The sequence below is a fragment of the Primulina tabacum genome, chromosome 12, assembly GCF_025594145.1.
Source record: "Primulina tabacum isolate GXHZ01 chromosome 12, ASM2559414v2, whole genome shotgun sequence".
NCBI lineage: Eukaryota > Viridiplantae > Streptophyta > Magnoliopsida > Lamiales > Gesneriaceae > Primulina > Primulina tabacum.
Window position 1 is genome coordinate 3,649,263 of NC_134561.1, and position 22,376 is coordinate 3,671,638.

At 34.4% G+C, this 22,376-nt stretch overlaps 1 protein-coding gene across 1 annotated transcript; it reads left to right on the forward strand.

The window, feature by feature from the left end:
• Window positions 1-1,191: 1,191 nt before the first annotated feature.
• On the forward strand, window positions 1,192-7,488 carry LOC142521047 (subtilisin-like serine-protease S). The gene is made up of 12 exons (XM_075624229.1): window positions 1,192-1,324; window positions 2,215-2,306; window positions 2,566-2,666; window positions 2,737-2,889; window positions 3,099-3,195; window positions 3,431-3,673; window positions 3,833-4,133; window positions 4,703-4,797; window positions 5,239-5,481; window positions 5,684-5,795; window positions 5,961-6,159; window positions 6,825-7,488. Exons 1-12 carry the CDS (start codon window positions 1,235-1,237, stop codon window positions 7,358-7,360), a joined length of 2,262 nt encoding a protein of 753 aa, XP_075480344.1. The 5' UTR covers window positions 1,192-1,234; the 3' UTR covers window positions 7,361-7,488.
• The last annotated feature ends 14,888 nt before the right edge of the window (window positions 7,489-22,376 follow it).

Here is a 22,376-nt window from a genome sequence, read left to right on the forward strand (position 1 = left end):
TTAACAATGTGTTCCAAGAGAAAAATACAATATGAAACTGATTATAAGGACGATAAGATTAATCAAAATATGATGTTATATATATCATGCCTATTTTAAATGTCATATACCATGTCAAATAAATGAATATATAAACAATAAAACATTTTAGACCACATCATATAAGTCATAAAATTCACACAAATCACATTAACGACATAAATATGAATAAAACAAGATTTATGTGTTATGGCGGTATTTAGCTAAACTGTAACATACATATACCAATCAAATATTCCAAAGATCAACATGAACTTTCAATGTTATCATCTCGACCTATACCATTTAAAATATTCAAAAGACCGAATAAATTCACCAACATTATCTATATCTTAAATAATTCAACTAATATTTTTAAAAACCTTTAAAGTTGAAATATTTTCCCCAAAAATCTCAAGTTGACAAATTATCTTCTAAATCTCAACTAAGTTCCCAAAATATCCGAGTCTAATTATTTACACTATTCGTTCCAAACATTCCAATATGTACAAGATTGAATAACAATATAACATTTCCAAAATTCATATAAAATTCTAAACAACACGATATTTAAATTTCGACAATTTTCTTATCTCGAATATCAATAAACCAATACCAACAATGTCGAACAACCATAATTCCTTCCAAATATCGCACTAAAAATTCGACATTAAATTATAAACTCGTCTACATTAACAATTCAATAAGCAATATAGTGTGATAAATGCGATAAAATTTAATTAAATTCGAAGGGATAAAATCCCCATTATAGGCAACTTGTAAAATCGAGAAATAAAGCTCGAATATAGCTGGAAATCGATCTATGTGTTGATATCTGTAACTGAAATATTTTCTTGATAATCATATATATTTATCGATAATATCACACCCTATTTGAATTTTAAAACTTTTCTATCTTTTCAACATAGATTTGCAATTTTTAAATCGCTTAATTCACATAAACTACTAAATATTTTATTAATTTAAATTTGAGAAACTGTATTTTTGAGAAACACAAATTTCTCTTTAAATTTATATTAAATTGATAATAGATATTTACCCTTGTTTTTCGATATAATTATCTCCATGCAATCTAAAGATTTTTATAAGATAACAATTATCATTTGAATATAAAATTAGATTATTATTCCAACACACCCCCTATTCCTCTCATTTCTCAACCCTCAACGTTGCTCCTTTCCTTCCTTCTTCAAAAATGAAAACCCTCATTAATTTCGTTCTTCTATATTTTTTATTTAACATCGTTCATGGATCCAACGTTACTTCCGCCGCTGATGGTCGTAAGGTGTGTTAGATTATGTATATATATGTGTAAGGATTAATTTTTTATTAAATTTAGTTTTATAAGCGTCATCTTTAATAATAAAAAAATTTTGGATTGAATATGGATCTAATTAATCATATTTGTTTTTCTTTTTTGTTTGTTTGTTTGTGGTTCGAAGTAAATAATTTTGTTTTCAAGTAATATTCATGATACGTCGTTTTCCGATGTGACATGAAAAATTCTATCTATTCGAATATCATTTTTTTTTATATAAATGGGGTTTTTTCAAATTTATGTTATAATGTGTGTTGGAAATTTATCTTAGTGTTTTATTAACGTTGAAATACTCGTAAAAACTGGTTCTCAATTAATTGGTGAAGCCACCGGTTGAATGTCTCAATTAACTATAAATCCATTTTCCCGAACATTCTTCTTCGTGTGTGGTATAATGAATTAAATCGTTTTTTAATAACATTCTTCTAATTTATTTTAAATCGTTTTCCGCTGTTTCGTTAATAAATATTTTTTTGTAAAGAAAATAATAAAAATTATATTTTGTTTCACTGTGGATAGAAAATATTACATAAATGTGAATAAATATATACAAATGTGAATCAATGATTTACACTATATTTTTTGTTATTTGTATTCTATTTGTGAATAAATTCGACATATATTTTACACATAGAGTGAATCGCAGATAACACAAAATAGAATTTAAATTTTAAAACACAAGTTATTTGATATGAAATATTGGTTTTAAAATCTAAGGTAAATATACGTTGTTGTTGTTGTGTGTTTTATTTTAAATTTCACTTTTTTCTTCTTATTTATTTTTTCTCTATATACATGCATTTAGTTAAATTGATTTTTGTTCAAGATAATTTCATATTTTGTCTTGTTTTTCACAGCATTACATAGTTTACATGGGATCTCATTCATTTCCCAGCAGTGAATCTGTGATCTCCTCCAACCATGACTTATTATCCTCAGTTACTGGCAGGTAAAAAATTTATAATAATTAAATACAAATATTATCCACAAGTGCTATATATATCAAGGTCGATTTCATGTAATATTTTTTTCATGAATGTGCTCGTGAGTCATATCAGTACACGGTGTAAATACAACACTTATGCATAAAAGTTAATAATAATTAATCTTGTTATATGGTATAGAATATAGATACAATAGTACTATGTATATCATATTAAATGTCTTTTAATTTTTTAAAAAATCTTTTATCACTGATGAACTTGCAGCACTTCCATAGAGGCACAAAAGGCTATAATCTACCACTATCACAGGAGTTTCAGAGGGTTTTCGGCAATGCTTACTCCGGAAGAAGCCCATAAAATCTCTTGTAAATGATCTAATTCTGTAGAATATTATTTAATTCAATATATAACTATGGAGCTTATTTAAAAATGCAGCTCAAGAGTCAGTTGTATCAGTGTTCGAGAATCAAAATGGACATCTTGAAACTTCGAGGTCGTGGGATTTCGTCGGGGCTGCTGCTCAAAGCGTATTCACTGTTCAATCCGAGCAAAAAGACTTGGATGTCATCGTCGGTCATTTGGATAGTGGTACGTACCTAGTAATTCTTTCTTTCTTTTGAAACTTTTTATATATGAATAATTAATCAAGATCAGGTGTATTTATTTGTTGATAAACTACTCATTTTACATTTTAGATAGTATATTTGTCATTATATGATATAAAATAGTTTGAATTTGTTTGATTAACTTGAATATTTTCCATAATATAATATATTTTAAATTTTTTCAATGGACAGGGATATGGCCCGAATCACCAAGTTTTCGGGCGGATGGATTTGGTCCGGCTCCTGCTAGATGGAAAGGCCACTGCCCCGATGAACCCCAGTGCAATAAGTCGGTCACAATCCACTTGCTTCAATTCAAAAAAAGAAAAAGGAAAAAAAAAACATTTTTTAATATCATATGCTTCACTCTCTCTTGAAATTTGATGAATTAATGGTTGGGTTTTTATGTATTTTTGAAACAAAGTTAGGATATATATATATATATATATATATATATTTTGACAGACAGAGTTATATTTTCGAATATATATATGTATTGTAAACTTTGCAATTCAATCATGCAGCAAAGTGATCGGCTACCGTTGGTACTCCCGTGGGTTCGAGCAAGAGAACGGGCCGATTGTGTCGTATGGCGGCCGCCACTATTTCTCAGCCCGGGATGACTTCGGCCACGGCACACACACGGCCTCAACAGTCGCTGGGATGCCCATCGGCCTCAGCATGAAAGGAATGGGCGGTGACAAGGTCATTCGTGGTGGCGCTCCTGGTGCACGCCTCGCTGTCTACAAGGTTTGCTGGTTCAACAGGTCAGTGGAAACACTCTCTCTTAGAAAGCTTTTACATACTTCAATATTTAGATTATATTATATGTATTGGCTATTAAAAGAAAAGTTAGGGCGTCGCCATATAGTCTTGTTCGAGTTTTTATTTCATTACTTTTCTTGATCATTGAGCTATTGCAACAGATGTACCTGCTCAGACTTGCTCAAAGCTTTTGATGATGCCATCGCTGATGGTGTCGACATAGTGACATTTTCGATCGGTGGATTCGTGCGGCATAATCGTCCGGGATTCATGAGTGATTGCATTTCAATTGGTACGTTGCATGCGTTTGAAAAAGGAATTCTTTTTTCTTCTAGTGCCGGAAATAGTAGAGAACCGGAGACTGTGGACGATGCCGCACCATGGATGCTGACGGTTGCAGCCACTTCTACCGATAGGGAGCTCGTTGCCACCGTCGAGTTGGGAAACTCAGAGACCTTGAGGGTATGGCCTTCACATTTTCCATTTATTGACTTAAAAATGGTAATTTCAATAATGCAGGGAATGAAAATTTATACGTAAAGTAATTGGCTTATATATATTGTATTTTTTCTCCTTTAATTGGTCAATATTGTATTTTTTTTTTTTTTTTTTTGCTAGGATTCATGATTCTCATGTCACTTCAACTAAATAAGAGCTAAGTATGCAAAAAAAAAAAATCCAATTATAACCGTAAAATCATTTTTTGATTAATTAAAGTACCAAAACCCTATCTACACCTAATTATTATTAGGCAAAAACTTGTTTGAGACGGCCTCACGTGTCGTATTTTGTGAGACTGATCTCTTATTTGGGTCATCAATAAAAAAATATTATTTTTTATGCTAATAGTATTACTTTCTATTGTGAATATCGGTAGGGTTGTCACACGAGAGATCTACTCTTATTATTATCAGTTTTAGACTTTTTTCAATGTATGTAGTTGGGATTTAATTAAATTTCTTCTACTATCTTGTTAGGATCAAATTCTTTAAATCTAATTCAAATACATAATGAAATTCTTGTTTTTGAAGGGGCAAGGTTTCAACTACTACGATATGAATGGATATAATGAACTAGTTTATGGAAGAAATGCAGCAAAATATTGGAGATGGGCAGACAGTGCAAGGTACATGCAACATTATACAATCAGAAACTATATTTTTTTTATATCATATATATGTTTGTCTCTCTACGATTTTGATCATTTAATCAATTAAATAAATTTTAATCTTAGTGTATTAACTTTTTGCTAGTTTTTTTTCTCTATCCTTGTTTTTTATTTGTTTTGTATTTTCATTTTTCTTTAGTAATTTTGGTCATTTTGTTTGTAATTTTAGTCCTCATTCCCACGGTGTATTGACTTGGAAATACTAAAAGGATTAAAGTTTCAAAACAAAGGACTAATTTGAAAAATATAGTATTAAGACTCAATTTTGATAATACACAGATCCAAAGACAAACATACACGAAGAATATTACAATTTTTTCTTACATTATTATCAATCAATTTTCTAATATCTAACTAGCTCATTCAACTGTATCTCACATCTCAATGAAAAATTTTCAGTTTCTGCAAAGAGGGTACACTTGACCCCAGAGTTGTTTGGGGAAAAATTGTGGTGTGCATCAAGGATTCTTGGAACGACAAAACGTTGCCGAAATCCGACATTGTGCGCGAGAATGGAGGCATTGGAGTGATCGTCGTTGATCCATATTCAAGCAACGATATGAGTTTGAACTTTATGATACCAACAACTGTGATAGGCGTGGAGGATGCAAGAAAGCTGGATGCATACATGAGAAGTACAAGGTAAAATGGATAATTTAATCCATACATATAAAAATATACACACCAAAAATTTATTGTAATGAGATTGTCAACTTACTTTACAAACAAGGTAGTTTTTATCTATTTTTAATAAGGAATTTAGCCTATATACTAGTTTATAGGGAATTTATCCTAATTATCTTGGTAGTTTGGTTGCAAAATGATAATTTTGGACATGGTTCAGCCGCCCTTTTGCTTATATTCGGCGGCACGAGGCTCAGATCAACCAACAACCTGCCCCGAAGATGGCCGTGTTTTCTTCCCGAGGACCTGGATCTGCCCTAGACATCATCAAAGTACGATTTTTTTTTCATTTTTCTTATAAGACGGACTACGAATATATTCGATATTTTGCCAATGAATAATTTTTTTTGTGTTATACAATTATCAATATATCTATAGTTTTAACAACATATTTTTATAAACATCGATGATAAATTCAAATTATTATCACTACACAGCCGGATGTAGCAGCTCCAGGGCTTAACATTTTAGCAAGCTGGCCTACATGGAATCATGAAGATCCGGGCCGTCCATGGTTTGGCTTCGATTCCGGAACTTCCATGTCTGCCCCTCATGCTGCGGCCATAGGTGCAACCTTGAAAGGAATTCATCCCAACTTCAGTCCAGCTGCTATAAAATCAGCCATCATGACGACAGGTAAGCTTCATATATATGTTCCATTCGTAATTTCCTTTTCGATATTACATTTGTTGCATTATATAGTAAGATAAGATGTACTTAATTTGTAACATACATAATATATTAATTACTTGATAAAAGAAATTTTTTGAATCTTATCTTGTAATATAACTTAATAGTATTACAACAATTTTACGAAAAATATATTATATTATTCAAATTTGGTCAGATTGGTTGATCGGTGTTAGGACACTAATAGTGGAGGAAGCATTATAGCTTTACATTCACCATTTTTTTAAATGAAAAATGGAATATAATTTTTTTTTAAATTAAAATTTTTTGTATTAAAATGTATAATTAATTTTATTTTAAAATTCACTTGCTCTTTTAATTTTAACAAAACAAATTTGTTAGAAAAAATGAAATATATGGCAGTTTTTACTTAAAACTAAGATTTAAGCTATAAACATGGTTTAGAGATTTCTAACTAAGCTTTTGTCTAAGCATATATACACTAAGCTTTTGTCTAAGCATATAAACACTAGAAGATTGGTTATAATCATATGCGTTCATTATGTATTATTTTGAACAAGCATTCACGTATACAAATTTAATATTTCGGCATCCAAACTTTGATTTATCTAGAATAAACTGAATGAAATATGTGTATGAATTTGTGACAGCCTCACATCTGGATAACACTGGAGGACCAATTCAATCTGATATTGGAAAGGCCACCCCGTTCGACATGGGATCAGGAAACATAAACCCCAACAATGCTCTCAATCCTGGCCTTATTTACGACTACAACATGAATGACATGATTGCATATTTATGCAATATTGCCAATTCCAAGACTATTGGAAACATACTTAGAGCCAGAGTCACATGTCCTTCGCCTGGAATTCCCTCATACAATCTGAATTACCCTTCCATTTTTGTTTCCAATTTACATCGACCAGTTAAAGTTACACGAACCACTACTTACGTAGGCAATGAAGGGGATCCGAAATCCTTCCATGTAAAGGTCGAAAATCCAGAAGGGGTTTTGCTGCAAGTCGAACCAAGTGTTCTTGATTTTTCTGATGGTAAAAAGACTGCAACTTACATAGTGAACGTGGTTCCGAACAGCGGATCAGGAAAATATGTGTTTGGAAGTATTACTTGGTCCAATGATGTGCATTCGGTGCGGAGTCCAGTAGCAATTCGAGTTTCTTGAAAGTGAGACTTAAGTTAGATTTAATAATTGGACACCGAATAATATTATTGTTAATAATATTTTATATTTTTATTATTTTTTTGGGTAGGCTTTCTTCCTCCTCCTTTAGATTCTTGGTTCCTTCTATAATTTTTTTTTATTTTATAATTTAATGCATTTTATATTATGTAAGTTTTTAATATGATTATTTAGTTGTTATATAAATAAATATTCTTTTGGTTATATTAACATGTGTATTCGATTAGATAGCAATGGTTTCGGGTATTACCCAATAAGCTAAATTTAAAATCTTAAATAAATATTAAAATAAATATTTTTTAAAAAAAGAAAGACCCGTGGTGAACAATAGATCTATAATTGGGATATTTTAGTATGTTTCGATTAAAATTTTAATAGAATCAATAATAATTTAAAATATTTTTTTTGTTTAAAAAGCTAAAAACTTAAATGCTTACAAATGTAATGAAGTACCCTATTTATACTACTCATATCATGAATAAATGGTTATGATCAATGCAATCGTATGATGAAAACTAAGTCTCCAAAATCATCCAAAAATATCTTTGAAAATGTTCTAAAATATATATATGGGAGAACTTTCTAGAAATATATTAAATTTTATGTATTGTAACGTGTTTTTTTTTTTATAAAAAAAAACTAAAAATATGATACATGTATCTTCAAATAATTCTTAAGAAGTTCAATCTATTTACAAACAATCATCACAAATATCACAACATATTCCAAATATGAAGAAATTGAATTAAATCTGAAGGGATAAAATCCCCACTATAAGCAACTTGCAAAATCGAGAAATGTAGCTGGAAATCGATCTAAAAATTATGCTTCAATGAAGGAAGCCAAAATGATCTGGAAATGACAGCAACGTCGTATGGTGGTCGCGAAGCAGAGGTTCTCGGAACATGGCTGAACTCGTCGGGGATGGGTGAGGTTTGAGTGAAACTTGCTCCTAAACTCGACTACTACCTCCCCTCTGTCGGAAAACACCAAAGTAGCCAAGAAATCGGCCGAAGATAGCAGCATGCAGTCGAGGCCGCGACAGATGAGCCTCAATTATTTAATTGAAATTTTATATTTGGTAGTAAAGTTCAATCAATTCGGTTTGCCGAAATTTTTTTGGTCAATTCGACTTTAGAAAGATCGGCTCGATTTTAATCGAACGTTAATCCTGTCGAGGAAAGAGGTCGAGAGCTATATTCCATGTAAACTTTGTAGGCTAAATGATGTCGGGGTTTCAATAAGAGGCCGAACTCACAGTTGCCCTGAAATGTTCATGTGCCTAACCCACATTAGAAATATTTGTGGCATAAAAATAATTAGTGAAATAATTTTAATTACGTTAAGATTTTACTTAATAAAATTAGGTAATCAGTTTTATTTGCCAAATAATAAAAAATTATAATAAATATATTTTTCGTAAATACATATTATTTAAATGAATTATAAATATTTTTTTAATCTTAAAAACATATTTTTGTAATAAATTTGTATTGTTTCCCTAAATCTGAATTGGTCTGGCAGTAAGTAGCATACAAGCGAGGAGTGTTGGTTGGTATTTTTTTTATTTTATCTTGAGAAATCACGAGATAGAAATTGGTGAACTAAATGGCCTATAAGAAAATAGTCGATGCAAGAGTTTGACTCTTTTTTCTTAAAACGATATTGTCCCGCTCCGATACTCACGGTTGTTGGTAATTCGTTTCTCAAGATACACCGATTATGACTTCAAAATAGTATCACTTAGGGGTGTCAAAATCAGACACGGCCCACCAACCCGACACGGTTCAACCCGAAAAAATTATGTTTGTGTTTGGGATTTTAGGGTTCGGATCAGATCGGGTTGGACCCGATAGCTGATCCGAAAAAAATGATCAAGCTCGGATTGACCTGAAAATTTTAATTGTTTTAAAAAAATATATAATTAATAAATATTACCTATATTTTTATATATTGTATGTCTAAAAATATATTTATTGTATATTTATATCATAAATTTTCATAATTTAATATTTATTTTGGACATTTTTTTTATTTTTTTAACAATTGTTTATTTGATTTAGTAAATATATTATATTTATCTACAATTATACTTTCAAATTTAAATCATATATATGAGGGAGATTTTGTTATTATGTGTTTGAATTAAAATATTATTATTATTTTAATTTTATTTAATTTTATTTTAAAAAAATTTAAAAATCGGGTTGATCGGGTTGATCAAGTTGATTAGGATTCGGGTTCAGTTTCGGTTAGGGTTGAGAGTTTTCTGGTTGGCACGGATTCGAGTTGGGCAATTTTTGAATAGTACTATTGGTCAACCAAACCCACCCGAATTGACACCCCTAGTAGCACTACAAATTTTAAAGACGCGCAACTTTGAAAATGTTTAGAACACTATCAAGATGGTATAAAAACTTTCCAATTTCAACTTAGAAGCGTTAAACTTAAAAATCCAAACTCAAGATTTTATATCTTGAAAATTTGAATTTTAAGCGTTAATTCTTAAAAATTCACATATAGAGCTAAACTTAGAGAGAAATGAGAAGAAGAGATAATTGTGTGTTGAATATAAATGAATTAGACCTTCTTTATAGAAGGTGAAAAGCCTAAAATGAAAATGATGCATCATTTCACAAATCACTCTCAATAGACTCTGCCTTTCGGCCAAGTCTAAAGAGGTGCCTCTTAATCACACGCCAAATTGCCTTGTGATTTCAATAAATTTTTAAATATATATTATATATAATATTACAATATAATTGAAATATCCATTGCTAAAATACTGCTATTTTTTTAAGTAATGGCCGAAACCATAACCACATAAATCCAAAGAAAATTCAAAACTTACATTATGTAAAAATCATCCAATGACTGAATAAAATAACTGCACTTATCAAATCTTGAAAATATAATCAATTTCAGAGTCTACTGTTTTAAAATAAAAACTCAAACATGTTACCAAAAGTCTATCGAGTCGAAAACGTATTAAAAATTCATAAACATTTAAAAATACTATTTTAACCTATGTCTCAAAAATCATATTGTGCGGAAGAAAACTCCAGCTCAGCCTACTCACTGTTCAGCGCCTCTAGTCTCCTCATCCACATGGTCACCTGCATCAATCACAGCTAGTAAGCCTAAATACTCAACACAACTTAAACGTTATAACAAGTACATATACATATCATGCAACATTGAAAAGTACTGTAATCAAAATAATTTTCGTGATCTTTCAAAGCATAAACATCAACATATCGGGTCAAATCAAATAAAATAATGTCATATCATATCATCATATACATATTTATTTTCCTTGATTGAATTCAGATTATTAGTTGTGACTTTCGTTTCAGCTCTAGGCTGATAGATCCATCTACGTATAAATGTGGTACTCGGCGGCGGAGACATCAACGACACTCTCACCCGCCAACTGACCCTTATCTTTACATATTCGTGTTCGTGTCGTGTTCGTTTTCGTGTACGTGTTAGTCACAACCAACTCAACTTCTTCAAAAACATGACATCGTATTCATCACTTGTAAAATTCATGCATATACATACATTTTCTTAAAACCAAGCATGTAACGTATTTTTCAGCATTATCATAAAAATTCATATTCAAAGTTCACATAAAAATTTTAAATATGCATTTTCAGTTATCAGGGCACTTCCAAGGCTGCTAACTTGATTCAAGTGCAAAATGACCATTTTGCCCCTGAAATCCTAATTTGACCATTTTACCTCTGGACCTTAAAACTTCGATGTTAATCTATCCGAACTTATCAAGACACCATAAAACATACTTATAATCATTTCTTAGACGAAAAATCGAGTCCATGCATTAACTTCTATAATTAATTTTAGAACTTAGACTGATGTCTCGGCTTTAACTCGAATCAACTCGAAACTTAACCGAACCTTTCCAAATTTCAACTATGACTTAATGACACATAACCAGCCTACAACAACCATATTAAGACCGTTTAAGTCCCCAAATCATGTCTGAACTGCTTCTGGAAATTCTACACTTATTGAACTGAAACCATGGGTGTATTCCAAGCCAAAAACTCGGCACTACAATGTAGCCCGGACCAGACCCAAACTGGACATTCCTGGACAACAACCAAACCCTCCTGGACTGATTTAACCAAGGCCTAGAGTCCCATGAAAGCGGCCGTGGTTCACTCGGAACACCCAAAACCTGAACCTCTTAGCACCTAGGACTCTCGATCTGATCTTGGGCTATGACCAGCTGCGCTCGAGCTTTCCTGGACCATGACTCGGACCCTCCAAGGTCTGCACAATGGCCCGATTTGACCCTCTCACAGCCACCCCTCCTCCTATGCCCGATCGATACAAAACCGACCCCTAAAGCCATCAATCTGATAAGCACTCTCAAAGGCTATTCTAGATCTCAACCTAGCACTGAAACCACTTCAATCCTGATGTAAATCACGCCTCAAACATCAAACTTAGCAGGCCCCTTCAAACCGTGACAAAATCATGAGCCACATGCATATTTTCAAAAGAATTTCACGTAAAAACCATGTACAATCCATTCATATCAGTAGATCTATAACAGATCATGAAACCACAATCAAAATTCGTAATAGGAGGTGAAAAACTGTAGATCCTTATACATCTTTGTACTCCCTGGGTGAGTGAGTACGGGGTGCTGTGGGCTTCTTTTAAAATGTCTTATCTCAGTGAATCACCACTAGGAACCCAAATTTGGTCGCAATATCGGATTGTGTCATCCTAGATAGAATACAATCTCAATCCCTTGGACTCATCCCTCAGTCTGCATTTATGCAGCTGCTCATCATATGATTGCCTTGCTCGAATCAAGTCTCTCAGTATTGTCTATACTGTCAGGGTAGAAAGATTAGGAGCATCGCCACTAACATACACTACAAGCTTGAATCTCAGAATCTCTGCCTACAATGGCCTCTGAACTGAAAACTGAGCAATCACTGCATTCTTCCTACTCAACACATCTGCGACCACATTAGCCTTCCCTGGGTGGTAGCTAATATCGCAATCATAGTCCTTCACCAGCTCTAATCATCTCCGCTGTCTCATATTCATCTCTTTCTGGGCGAAGAAGTACTTCAAAATCTTGTGATATGTTAAAATCTTGCACTTCTGTTCATACAAATAGTGTCTCCAAATCTTCAGAGTTAATACTACTGCTGCTAGCTCGAGGTCATGAGTCGAATATTTCTTCTCATGAACCTTCAGTTGTCTGGATTCATAGGCTATCACTCTGTCATGCTGCAACAGAACTATGCCCAAACCAAGCTTCGAAGCATCTGTGTATAGTATATACTCTTCTTTCCCTGATGGCGTTGCTAGAACTGGCGCTCAAGTCAATACTTACTTCAGCTTCTCAAAGATCTCCTGGCACTCCGATCCCCAAATGAATTTGGCATTTTCCTTGTCAAGACGGTCATGGGTACCGCAATATAAGAAAAGCCCTGAATAAACTTCCTGTAATACCCAGCTAGATCCAAGACATTGTGGATCTCTATCAAACTCTTAGGCACTGGTCAATCTCTGACTGCCTCAATCTTGTTGGGATTGACCTTGATTCCATCCTTGGAAATAATATGGCCCAAAAACGTCACTCTGTCGATCCAAAACTCGCACTTGTTGAACTTGGCATATAACTGTCTGTCTTTCGACGTTTGCAATGTCGTTCTCAAGTGGTGAATGTGCTCCTCTCTACTCTATCAGTATATCATCTATAAAGACTATGACGAACTGATCCAAATATGCCTGAAATACACGATTCATGAGATTAATGAAGATCGCTAGCGTGTTTGTCAATCCGAAGGGCAACACCATAAACTCGTAGTGCCCATAACGCTCCTGAAAGCCATCTTGTGAACATCTGCCTCCCTCACCTTCATTTAGTGATATCCTAAATGAAGATATATCTTCGAGAACACTGATGCTCCCTGTAGCTGATCAAATAAGTCTTAGATTCTATGCTTATTCTTGACGGTGACTCTGTTCAGCTCTATGTAATCAATGCAGAGTCGCATACTATCATCCTTCTTCTTCACAAACAGTACCGATGTGCCCCATGGAGAAAAACTAGGGAGAATAAAACCCTTGTCTAGCAAGTCCTAAATCTGATCTTTCAATTCTTTCATCTATGCAAGTGCTAGACGATATGGTGCCTTAGAAATTGGCACTGTACCTAGTATCCACTCAATATAAAAATCTACCTCTCTGTCTGGTGGAATGCCAGAAACGTCCTCAGGAAAGACGCTAGGAAAATCTCTGACATCCTCTAATCTTTGACCGACTGGCTCAAATACTAACACAATACTCTCCAGAAAAGCTTGGCAGCCTCTCTTCATAAGTTTCCTCTCATAGATACAATAAATGATGTGCGGCATCTGCTTGCTCTTTGCTGTCTCAGAAACAAAAGACTTCCCGCTGGGCGGTCGAACAGATACTGACCTTTGCCGGAAATCTATCGAAGCTCCATTCGACAAAAGCCAGTCCATGCCCAAAATGATTTCAATCTCAGGCATCGGTAGCACAATCATATCTGCCTAAACAACATTCTTTTGCAAACGAAACTTCAATTTATTCACTATCCTCGAAGTAAACATCTGATCACCAGAAGGAATCGAAAATCTGAAACCCAAATCCATGGCCTCTGGTACAATTCTCAGTCTCTTGACAAAAGTCTCGTATATAAATGAATGTGTAGCTCTTGAATCTAGCAGTGCATAGATAGTTACCCCTGAGATAAATATCCTTTATGCGACCAACTATAGTCCAAACCATTCAAGCCTAATAAATTCAATCAAAACCATTCAAGCCTAATAAATTCAAAATAATTCTAACAACAATAACCCATATTACTCGAAAATCTTCCAATTAACCCTTAAAAGTTCCCGAAATTACACATTTTAACCAAACAAAATTTCAAAAATTATCATTTTGGCCCTTATGATTCTCGAAACAATCATTTTCACCCCTTAATTTTAGAAAATTAGCAATCGAGTCCCTAAAAATTTCGGATTTCACCACCAAAACAGGCCCTAAAATCAAGAATTTGCAAAACAATCCCAGTACTTTTAGGATTTTTCAATTTTGTCCCTGAATTTTCAAAAAATTCAAGATTTCACCTTGGAGATTTTGGTCAACTCAAATTCAGTCCCTGGACTAACTATAATTATGATATAACCCCTGAAATTTTGGGCTATTTGCATTTAAGTATTTAACTTTCAGTTATTGCAATTTAACCCCACCACCAAAACAGGCCCTAAAATCCAGAATTCGCAAAAAGTCCATGTACTTTTCAAAATTTTCAATTTAGTCTGATAGGATCGATTAACGTATCAAGAGTGTTTAGAAGGGGGGGTTGAATAAACACTCACAATTAAAACAGATCTTTTCGAATTTTGAGTTCAGTTTGGTGACAAACTGATTCTCGGAATCTTGTTGGTCAATGACAATCAGTTAAACTAAAGTAGTTGCAGAAAATAACTGACTGAAAGATAGAATACGAAACTGAAATAAGTAGGCAAGAATTTTTTCTGGATGTTCGGAGAATTTAATTACTCCTACGTCACCCCTTCTATCTCATGGATAGGATATCCACTAAAAGACTTTGATCAAATACAATAATTGTACTGACCCACTTCAGTTTGGACTTAACACTGCCAAAACTGAAACTCTTAGTTTAACAGTATGTTCTCAGTGCGTAACTGATCTTAGTACTATCAAATTTCAACGATTTTTACAACTTGCTAGTGAGCTCAAATTGTAGCCTTAACTGCTACGAATTTATCAAATAAGAGTGAGCTGAGATTTTGACAGAGTGACAGCAAGCTTTTGATTAGAATAATCTCGTTTTCTTTTTAGCTATTCTTCTGTCACATTTATAAGCTTCCCTTCCAATGGTAACTTGAGATGAATTTGAATCTTTGTATCCGTTGAATTCTTCTTGATTATTCCTTGGGCATTGTTTGCTTCGTTTATCGTGATGCGGCCTTTTAATTGCTTTCGCCGAAATGCGTTGTTCCAAGTGCGTCGTTCCACATTCAGTTGCAATCTGCTATGTTCTTTCCCGAGACATGTTCAGTTGAAGAGTGCTTAGCATCAGGCTGAATATATCAACTGATCAGTTTCCAACTGATCAGTCAGTTGATTTCAGTTATTAAGTCCAGTTGCTGAGTTCAGTTTACTCGATCAGTTGGTTCGTATTTTTCAGTTGATTCATATTTTGTCAAACGCCGGAATTTAGTTTCCAACAATTTCCCCCTTTATGGTGTTTGACAAAACTAAGTAGATAATAACTGACTGAGCTTATTGTAGATAAAATAAGAGATTGAATTTCTTGTACTGAAAGAAGTCTTGATTTAATAACAACTGAATTTAATAATCTGGTTAACTGCTTTTTAACAAGATGATTTCTTCTGCTGTTTCTCAAGATGCTCTTTGATCTTTGATTTCTTCCCCCTTTTTGTCAAACAATTCCATCCTCTCAGATAATTTTCGAACGTCAGTGGAAAGAATTTTGACATCTGCGGAGATACTTGAGACAGCAGTTTGTAAACAAGTCTGCAGCAATTCCATTTTATTTGAGACAGAAGTTTCCAATCGCTGAACTCGTTGACTAATTATATCCTGAGTTGTAAATAGACTTTGAGCTAGACCTCTCTTCATCTCATCCACAGTTTTGGTAAGAGACTCCATGTTTGCCTGAATAGCTTTCAGTTTTGCAGAGTCATATTCAATTGAAAAATCCAATTTAACAGTATGAGAGAATTGTGTAGATTGAATTCTCTTGATTTCAGTAATCATTTGCTGCATATTGTGCTGCATATTTTGGATTTCTTCAAGAACAAGATCCATTTCTGTGGATTGAGGAGGAGGTGACTGATGAGAGGATTCCGGTCCTCTTGTGGTTTGATCAAATATAACTAACTCTTGGTTAGTTGCTACTGTTTCAGCAACATTCTGAACTGAAGTAATTGTTGCAGCAATTTCTTCTGGAACTTGAGACGGATAAAGTGGATTTTGATCAGCAGATGAGCTGCCTGGAGGAATAATAGAGTCTGATGAAGCCAAAATTGGTGCCTCTAGAGGATGATCTTGGGTATCAATTGGCACAACAGTTGGAATAGTTTGTTCAGCAGATGAATCTGGCTGAACTGGTGCTTCTGAAGAGATAGGAGGCTCTGGATTGATTTGATAAACGGGATGATCAACTTTATCAGAAATAGATTCACTCAATTGAGATTCTTGCACCACTGTTTGAATAATTTCATCAATGTTTGCGAAAGATAATTCTGCTTCAGTGTACATTTGATGTTCACCGGTAGGTGATTGAGACATATCCTGAACTGGCTCTTCAGTTGGAATATTAGCATGTTCTGAGGATGACTCTTTCTGCTTAGAGGGAGGTTCTTCAACTATTTCCTCTTCATCATCGTCTGAATCTCATTTATGAAAGACTAACTCTTGATCCATTTCCCAAAACTTTATCTGAGTTAGCAAGCCAATCAAATCGGTGTCTAGTTGAGTAATCACCGCATGATCAGCATAGGCAGTAGGATTTGTTGGAACGTAGTTAGCCTTCAGTTTGTCAATAATTTGTGCTAACTTCTTGACTCTCATCTGATCAAACAAATATGTTTTTCTCTCCATAGCTTGAGCAATGGTGGCAGCTTTGACTATCTTGAAGGCAGAAGCTTCCAGTTTGATGAACTTGTTCAGCTGAGATTTCTTTCTTAGTTGCTTGGCAAAAATATGTGTACGATAGGCTGTCCAAGCATCATAGAGTTGAAGTTTTGATGCTGCAAAATCATTAACCTCATCCCAAACAAGATCAATGTGGGTTTGAATGGGATTGGATGGCCTTGGTTCTTCAATTAATTTGCCCTTGCCTTTATCAGAACTGAGGATGTGTGGAATTTCCAGACCAGTTCGAATAGTATCCACCCATTCTATAATACTGATGCCTTTGGGTCGGGCAGGTGCCAGGACAGTAGGACGAATAATATTAATCAGAGGGGCTTTGATCTTAACTGTTTCTCTCTTTGCACCAGCTGATTTTTCTGGTGGGATGATCTTCAGAGGGACTGCTTCAATTGGCTGCTGAGCATCTGAAGATATTAGCTTGTCAGTAGGAATAGATTCCTCTGTAGTTGTTGGTTTAATCCTCTGGGTTCTTGGTTTCTTGACAATCTTTGAGGAAGGAGTTTTCTCTGAATCGGATTCCTCCACAACTAATTTCCTTTTTGCTGACTTCAGTTGAGCCAATGTCTTGGCCTTTTTCACTGATTTAGGAGCCGCCTGTTGAGTCCCAATCTCATGTTTTATCTTTACAAACAGAGCAGGAGAAATGTCCAATTTTGTCTTGGGTGGCATAGTATTCTTCGCATTGAAGACTTTGAATTTGGATGATTTTTCTGAATTATCTGCCACTAACTCCTTCACTTTCAGCAGATAGCTCAGTTGCACTGCAAAACCTTTGGACTGTTTGGATGATAGAAACATATTCTTTAAAATATTTAATATAAGATGCTTCCAGTTGAATTTACGTTCAGCCATAATGATAGAAATGGCTTGAAATTTTTCCAATGTAAGTGCAGTAAAAGATCCAGCTTTTGCCAAAATTCCTTTGGCGACTATATCAGCAATTAACTGAACCTCGTGCTTCAGCTCCTTCTTTGGATCGGAAACATTGATTTTCCGTCCATCAGCAGAAAGTGAGGTTTGCATTTTTTCAACGTCAGATGTTTTAACATCAGAGAAGTGTGCCAGTCCATCAGATGGTAAAGAAAAAATTTCTCCAAAGGAATCTTCAGAGATGGTCAGTAACTGACCATTGATAGTAGAAGCGATGTTTCCATCAGAATTGATCATACCGTTAGAGTAGAATTCCTGAAGTTCTTTGGGGTAGATCTCTTGTGATGATTGTCCCAAGAATGTCCTTAACCCAGCAGTTTCGAGTTTTTGAAAAGCGTTCTTGACATCAGCGTCGCCGAAAGATAGAATGGATCCGAAGTTGATAGCCATTGCATTCAGCATATAAGCAGGAGTTTGATTCGCCATTTTGATAAAATGATCTGAAATTCGTAAACGATAAACTCTGGAATTAGTGTGTTCTTAGAAACTGATTGTATGCGTAAGAAGAAAACTGATTTGAAGCGGGCTTAGTACAATTGTTCGTGACTGTTCAAATTCGGGACACGTGTCAGTCCATTAAAAAATTTTGAGTAAAAACGTGTGTACGTGTGCTATAAGCGTGTGTACAATTTAAACGGTTCAAATGCTTCCACGTTTTCAAAATGAGATTCATCATTAGATAATAGACAGTCACATCACTTGATTTGGAATATAATATGTTTTAATTAGTTAACTTATATGAAAAGATTAGTGAAATACCCAACTGAACGATCAGTTATAAGACTGTGTCCTTTCAGTTGAGAGTTTACTAACATTTGTCTTCTCAGTTAACCTCTTAAAACCATTATTCCCCCTTAATTAGTGCATAAAATAGTTAAAGTGAATAAATTTAAAGGTCAAAAAGATTATCGTTTGCTGAAACGTTGACGACCCTTCAGCTTCCTTGATATTCTGCTATAAATAGAAGTAACACGGTTAGTTTCAGTCATATTGGCGAAAATATTCAAGACGAAAGAATGGCAGATGCGAGTAGCTCGAGTGCTTCGCCATTTTCTCTGGAAGCTAGGAAGGCTGTTATAGAAGACGAAGTCTTCTACAAGAGTCTTCCCTACTGGGAAAAGTTACAGGAGCTTGCGTTCCTGTATAATTCTAGAGAGGCTACCACTCCCGAACTGATGGCAGAGTTAAGAGAAGTGCGGGAGCACTTGCACATAGCTGTGTGGGTGGACATCTTTACGGATGGTCGTATCTATCAGCTGATGCTTCGAAAGGAACTGGAGATCCTTAATTGCATAGCTTCTTCTCACAGCTTTCTCAAGACATCTTCTTCATCTCTATCCGTTTGGTTGAGAATGTGGATAGATGATATAGAGGAAAAATATGAAGATGTAATCCAAGCAAATATTTATAGTTGAATAAAACATTTATTTTGGTTTAACTTTGTTTTTCTTTTTCCTGCAAGTAATAAGTTTCATTAGTTATATGAATTGCGGTCGAACTGATGATTGGTTAAACGTTAAGTAATAAATGTCAAACTGATATCAGTTCATAATGAACGACTGATAGTTAAGAAGCCTCGGTAAATGAGAAAAACGCTTTGGTTGATTTGAGTCTCTTCAGTTTCCTCAACATTTAAGTTTCATCTGTCTATAAATAAGATGATTAGAATGTGATAATAACAGTTCAATATGTCGGATTCAAGTAACTCTGATGCATGCAGTAGTTCACATATTCAAGTTAATGAGCAAATAAGTCCTTATTTAGAAGAGTTGAATAAGACAATAGAAGAATGTCTTGATGAAAGTGATGTCAACATGGTTCAAGATTCATGATTTGCAGAGGGTAAGTAGTAGTGGTGTTGTTCCTACTCGTGCTCAAGCAGCAACAGCAAGAAAATACATTGATCGTTTTGAAGTTAGGCATGTTATAGATCTGATTGATGACAAATGTCTGTTAGAAGCAATGTTATGGAAGGAATGGCATGTGGTTGAGAAGATTTTTACAACTAAGTCATTTTCTAGAATCCAAATTTATGAGTTGAATGATTGGATTAGAGAGTGGCAGGATTCAGTTGGTTCTATGATATCTTCTTTAAATTGGGATCGATGGTATTCTTAATAAAGTATTATTTTTAATTTGTTGTGTTCTTATTTTCTGCAAGTAATTCTATTAGTAAAGCAACATGAGTAATAATTTTAAGATAGATCAATTAAACCAAGAATATTGCGAAAGTGAGAAAACTTAGTCTCGGGTAATGGTTTGGTGAAAATGTCAGCTGCTTGTTGCTCAGTTGATATATACTCCAGTCTAATTTCCTTCTTCAAAGCATGATCTCTGATGAAGTGGTGCTTGACATCTATATGCTTTGTCCTTGAGTAAAGAACTGGATTATAGGTGATGGCAATTGTACTTGTATTGTCACAAAATATGGGCGAATTATTTGTAATTACTCCATAATCTTTCAGTTTTTGCTGGATCCAGATCAGTTGTGCGCAGCAACTACCAGCAGCAAGGTATTCTGCTTCAGTTGTTGAGGTAGCTTTAGATGTTTGCTACTTGCTGAACCAAGAGATCAGTCTGTCTCCTAGAAACTGACAAGACCCACTTGTACTTTTGCGATCAAGCTTACATCCTGCATAGTCTGCATCTGAATATCCAACTAAATTGAAAATAGAGTCTTTAGAATACCATAACCCAACATTTTGTGTGCCCTTAAGATATTTCAAAATTCTTTTAGCAGCTGAGAAATGTGATTGCTTAGGATTTGCTTGAAATCTAGCACACATACACACAGCGAATACAATATCAGGGCGACTGGCGGTTAGGTATAACAATGACCCTATTAAACCTCGATATAATGTCGCCTCAACTGATATTCCCCCTTGATCAGTGTCCAATTTTACTGATGAGCTCATGAGAGTATTTGCAGCTGAACATGATTCCATGCCAAATTTCTTCAGCAGCTCCTTTGTATATGTAGTCTGACTGATGAATATGCCAGTTTCCAGTTGCTTCACTTGTAGTCCAAGAAAGAATGTCAGCTCACCCATCATGCTCATTTCAAACTTATCCTGCATTAGCTTAGCAAATTTCTCGCATAATTTGGGGTTAGTTGACCCAAATATTATATCATCAACATAAATTTGAACTAATAGAATGTGATCATTCTTAGTGAATTTGAACAAGGTCTTATCAACTGATCCAACAGAAAAATCATGATCAGTTAGGAATTTTGAAAGAGTTTCGTATCAAGCTCTGGGAGCTTGTTTAAGACCATATAAGGCTTTGTTCAAATGATATACATGATCAGGAAAGTTGTGATTTACAAAACCTGGGGGTTGTTCAACATATACTTCCTCTTGTAGCTGGCCATTTAGGAATGCACTTTTGACATCCATTTGATAGACTTTGAAGTTCTTGTATGATGCATAAGCAAGAAACATTCTAATTGCTTCCAGTCTTGCAACTGGAGCATATGTCTCATCATAGTCAATTCCTTCCTCTTGCCTATATCCTTGTGCTACTAGTCTCGCTTTATTGCGCACAACTGAACCATCCTCGTTCAGTTTATTCCTCTACACCCATTTTGTACCTATAACAGTTTTTGAAACTGGTCTTGGAACTAAGTTCCAGACATTGTTATGAGTGAACTGATTTAGCTCTTCTTGCATTGCATTTACCCAATTAGGATCAGCAAGAGCTTCATCAGTTTTCTTTGGTTCTAGTTGTGATACAAAAGCTGAATAGATAAATAAATTTAACATTTCATTGCGAGTTCTTACTGGATCAGATGGATTTCCTATTACCAGTTCAGGTGGATGTGATTTTCTCCATCTGTATTCAGTATTTTTTGTATCAGCAATTTCTTCAGTTGGTAACTGAACACAGTTTTCAGTCTCAGTTGGTGCTTCGTCAACTGGTATTTGAATGTTACCACTGTGTTCTATCAACTGATCATTAGCAATGACTTCCTGTGCATCTGATTTATCCAGTACTTCTGGTTCAGGTGTTTGAAATATGTTTTGATTATTATGACATTCATTTTTGTCATCATCTTCCAAACTGATATCTGTAAATCGATCAACTAGCTCAACTTGATCAGTTGGCTTATCAGTTAGTTCAGTTTCATCGAAATCAACATGAGCTGATTCTTCAACATTTAGGGTTTTCTTGTTGAAGACTCTATAAGCTATACTAACTGATGAGTATCCAAGAAATATTCCCTCTGCAGATTTAGCATCAAACGCTTTTAAATAATTTTTACCATTATCAAGGATAAAACATCTGCAGCCGAATATTTTGAAATAAGTAATTATACTTTTTCTTCCATGCCAGA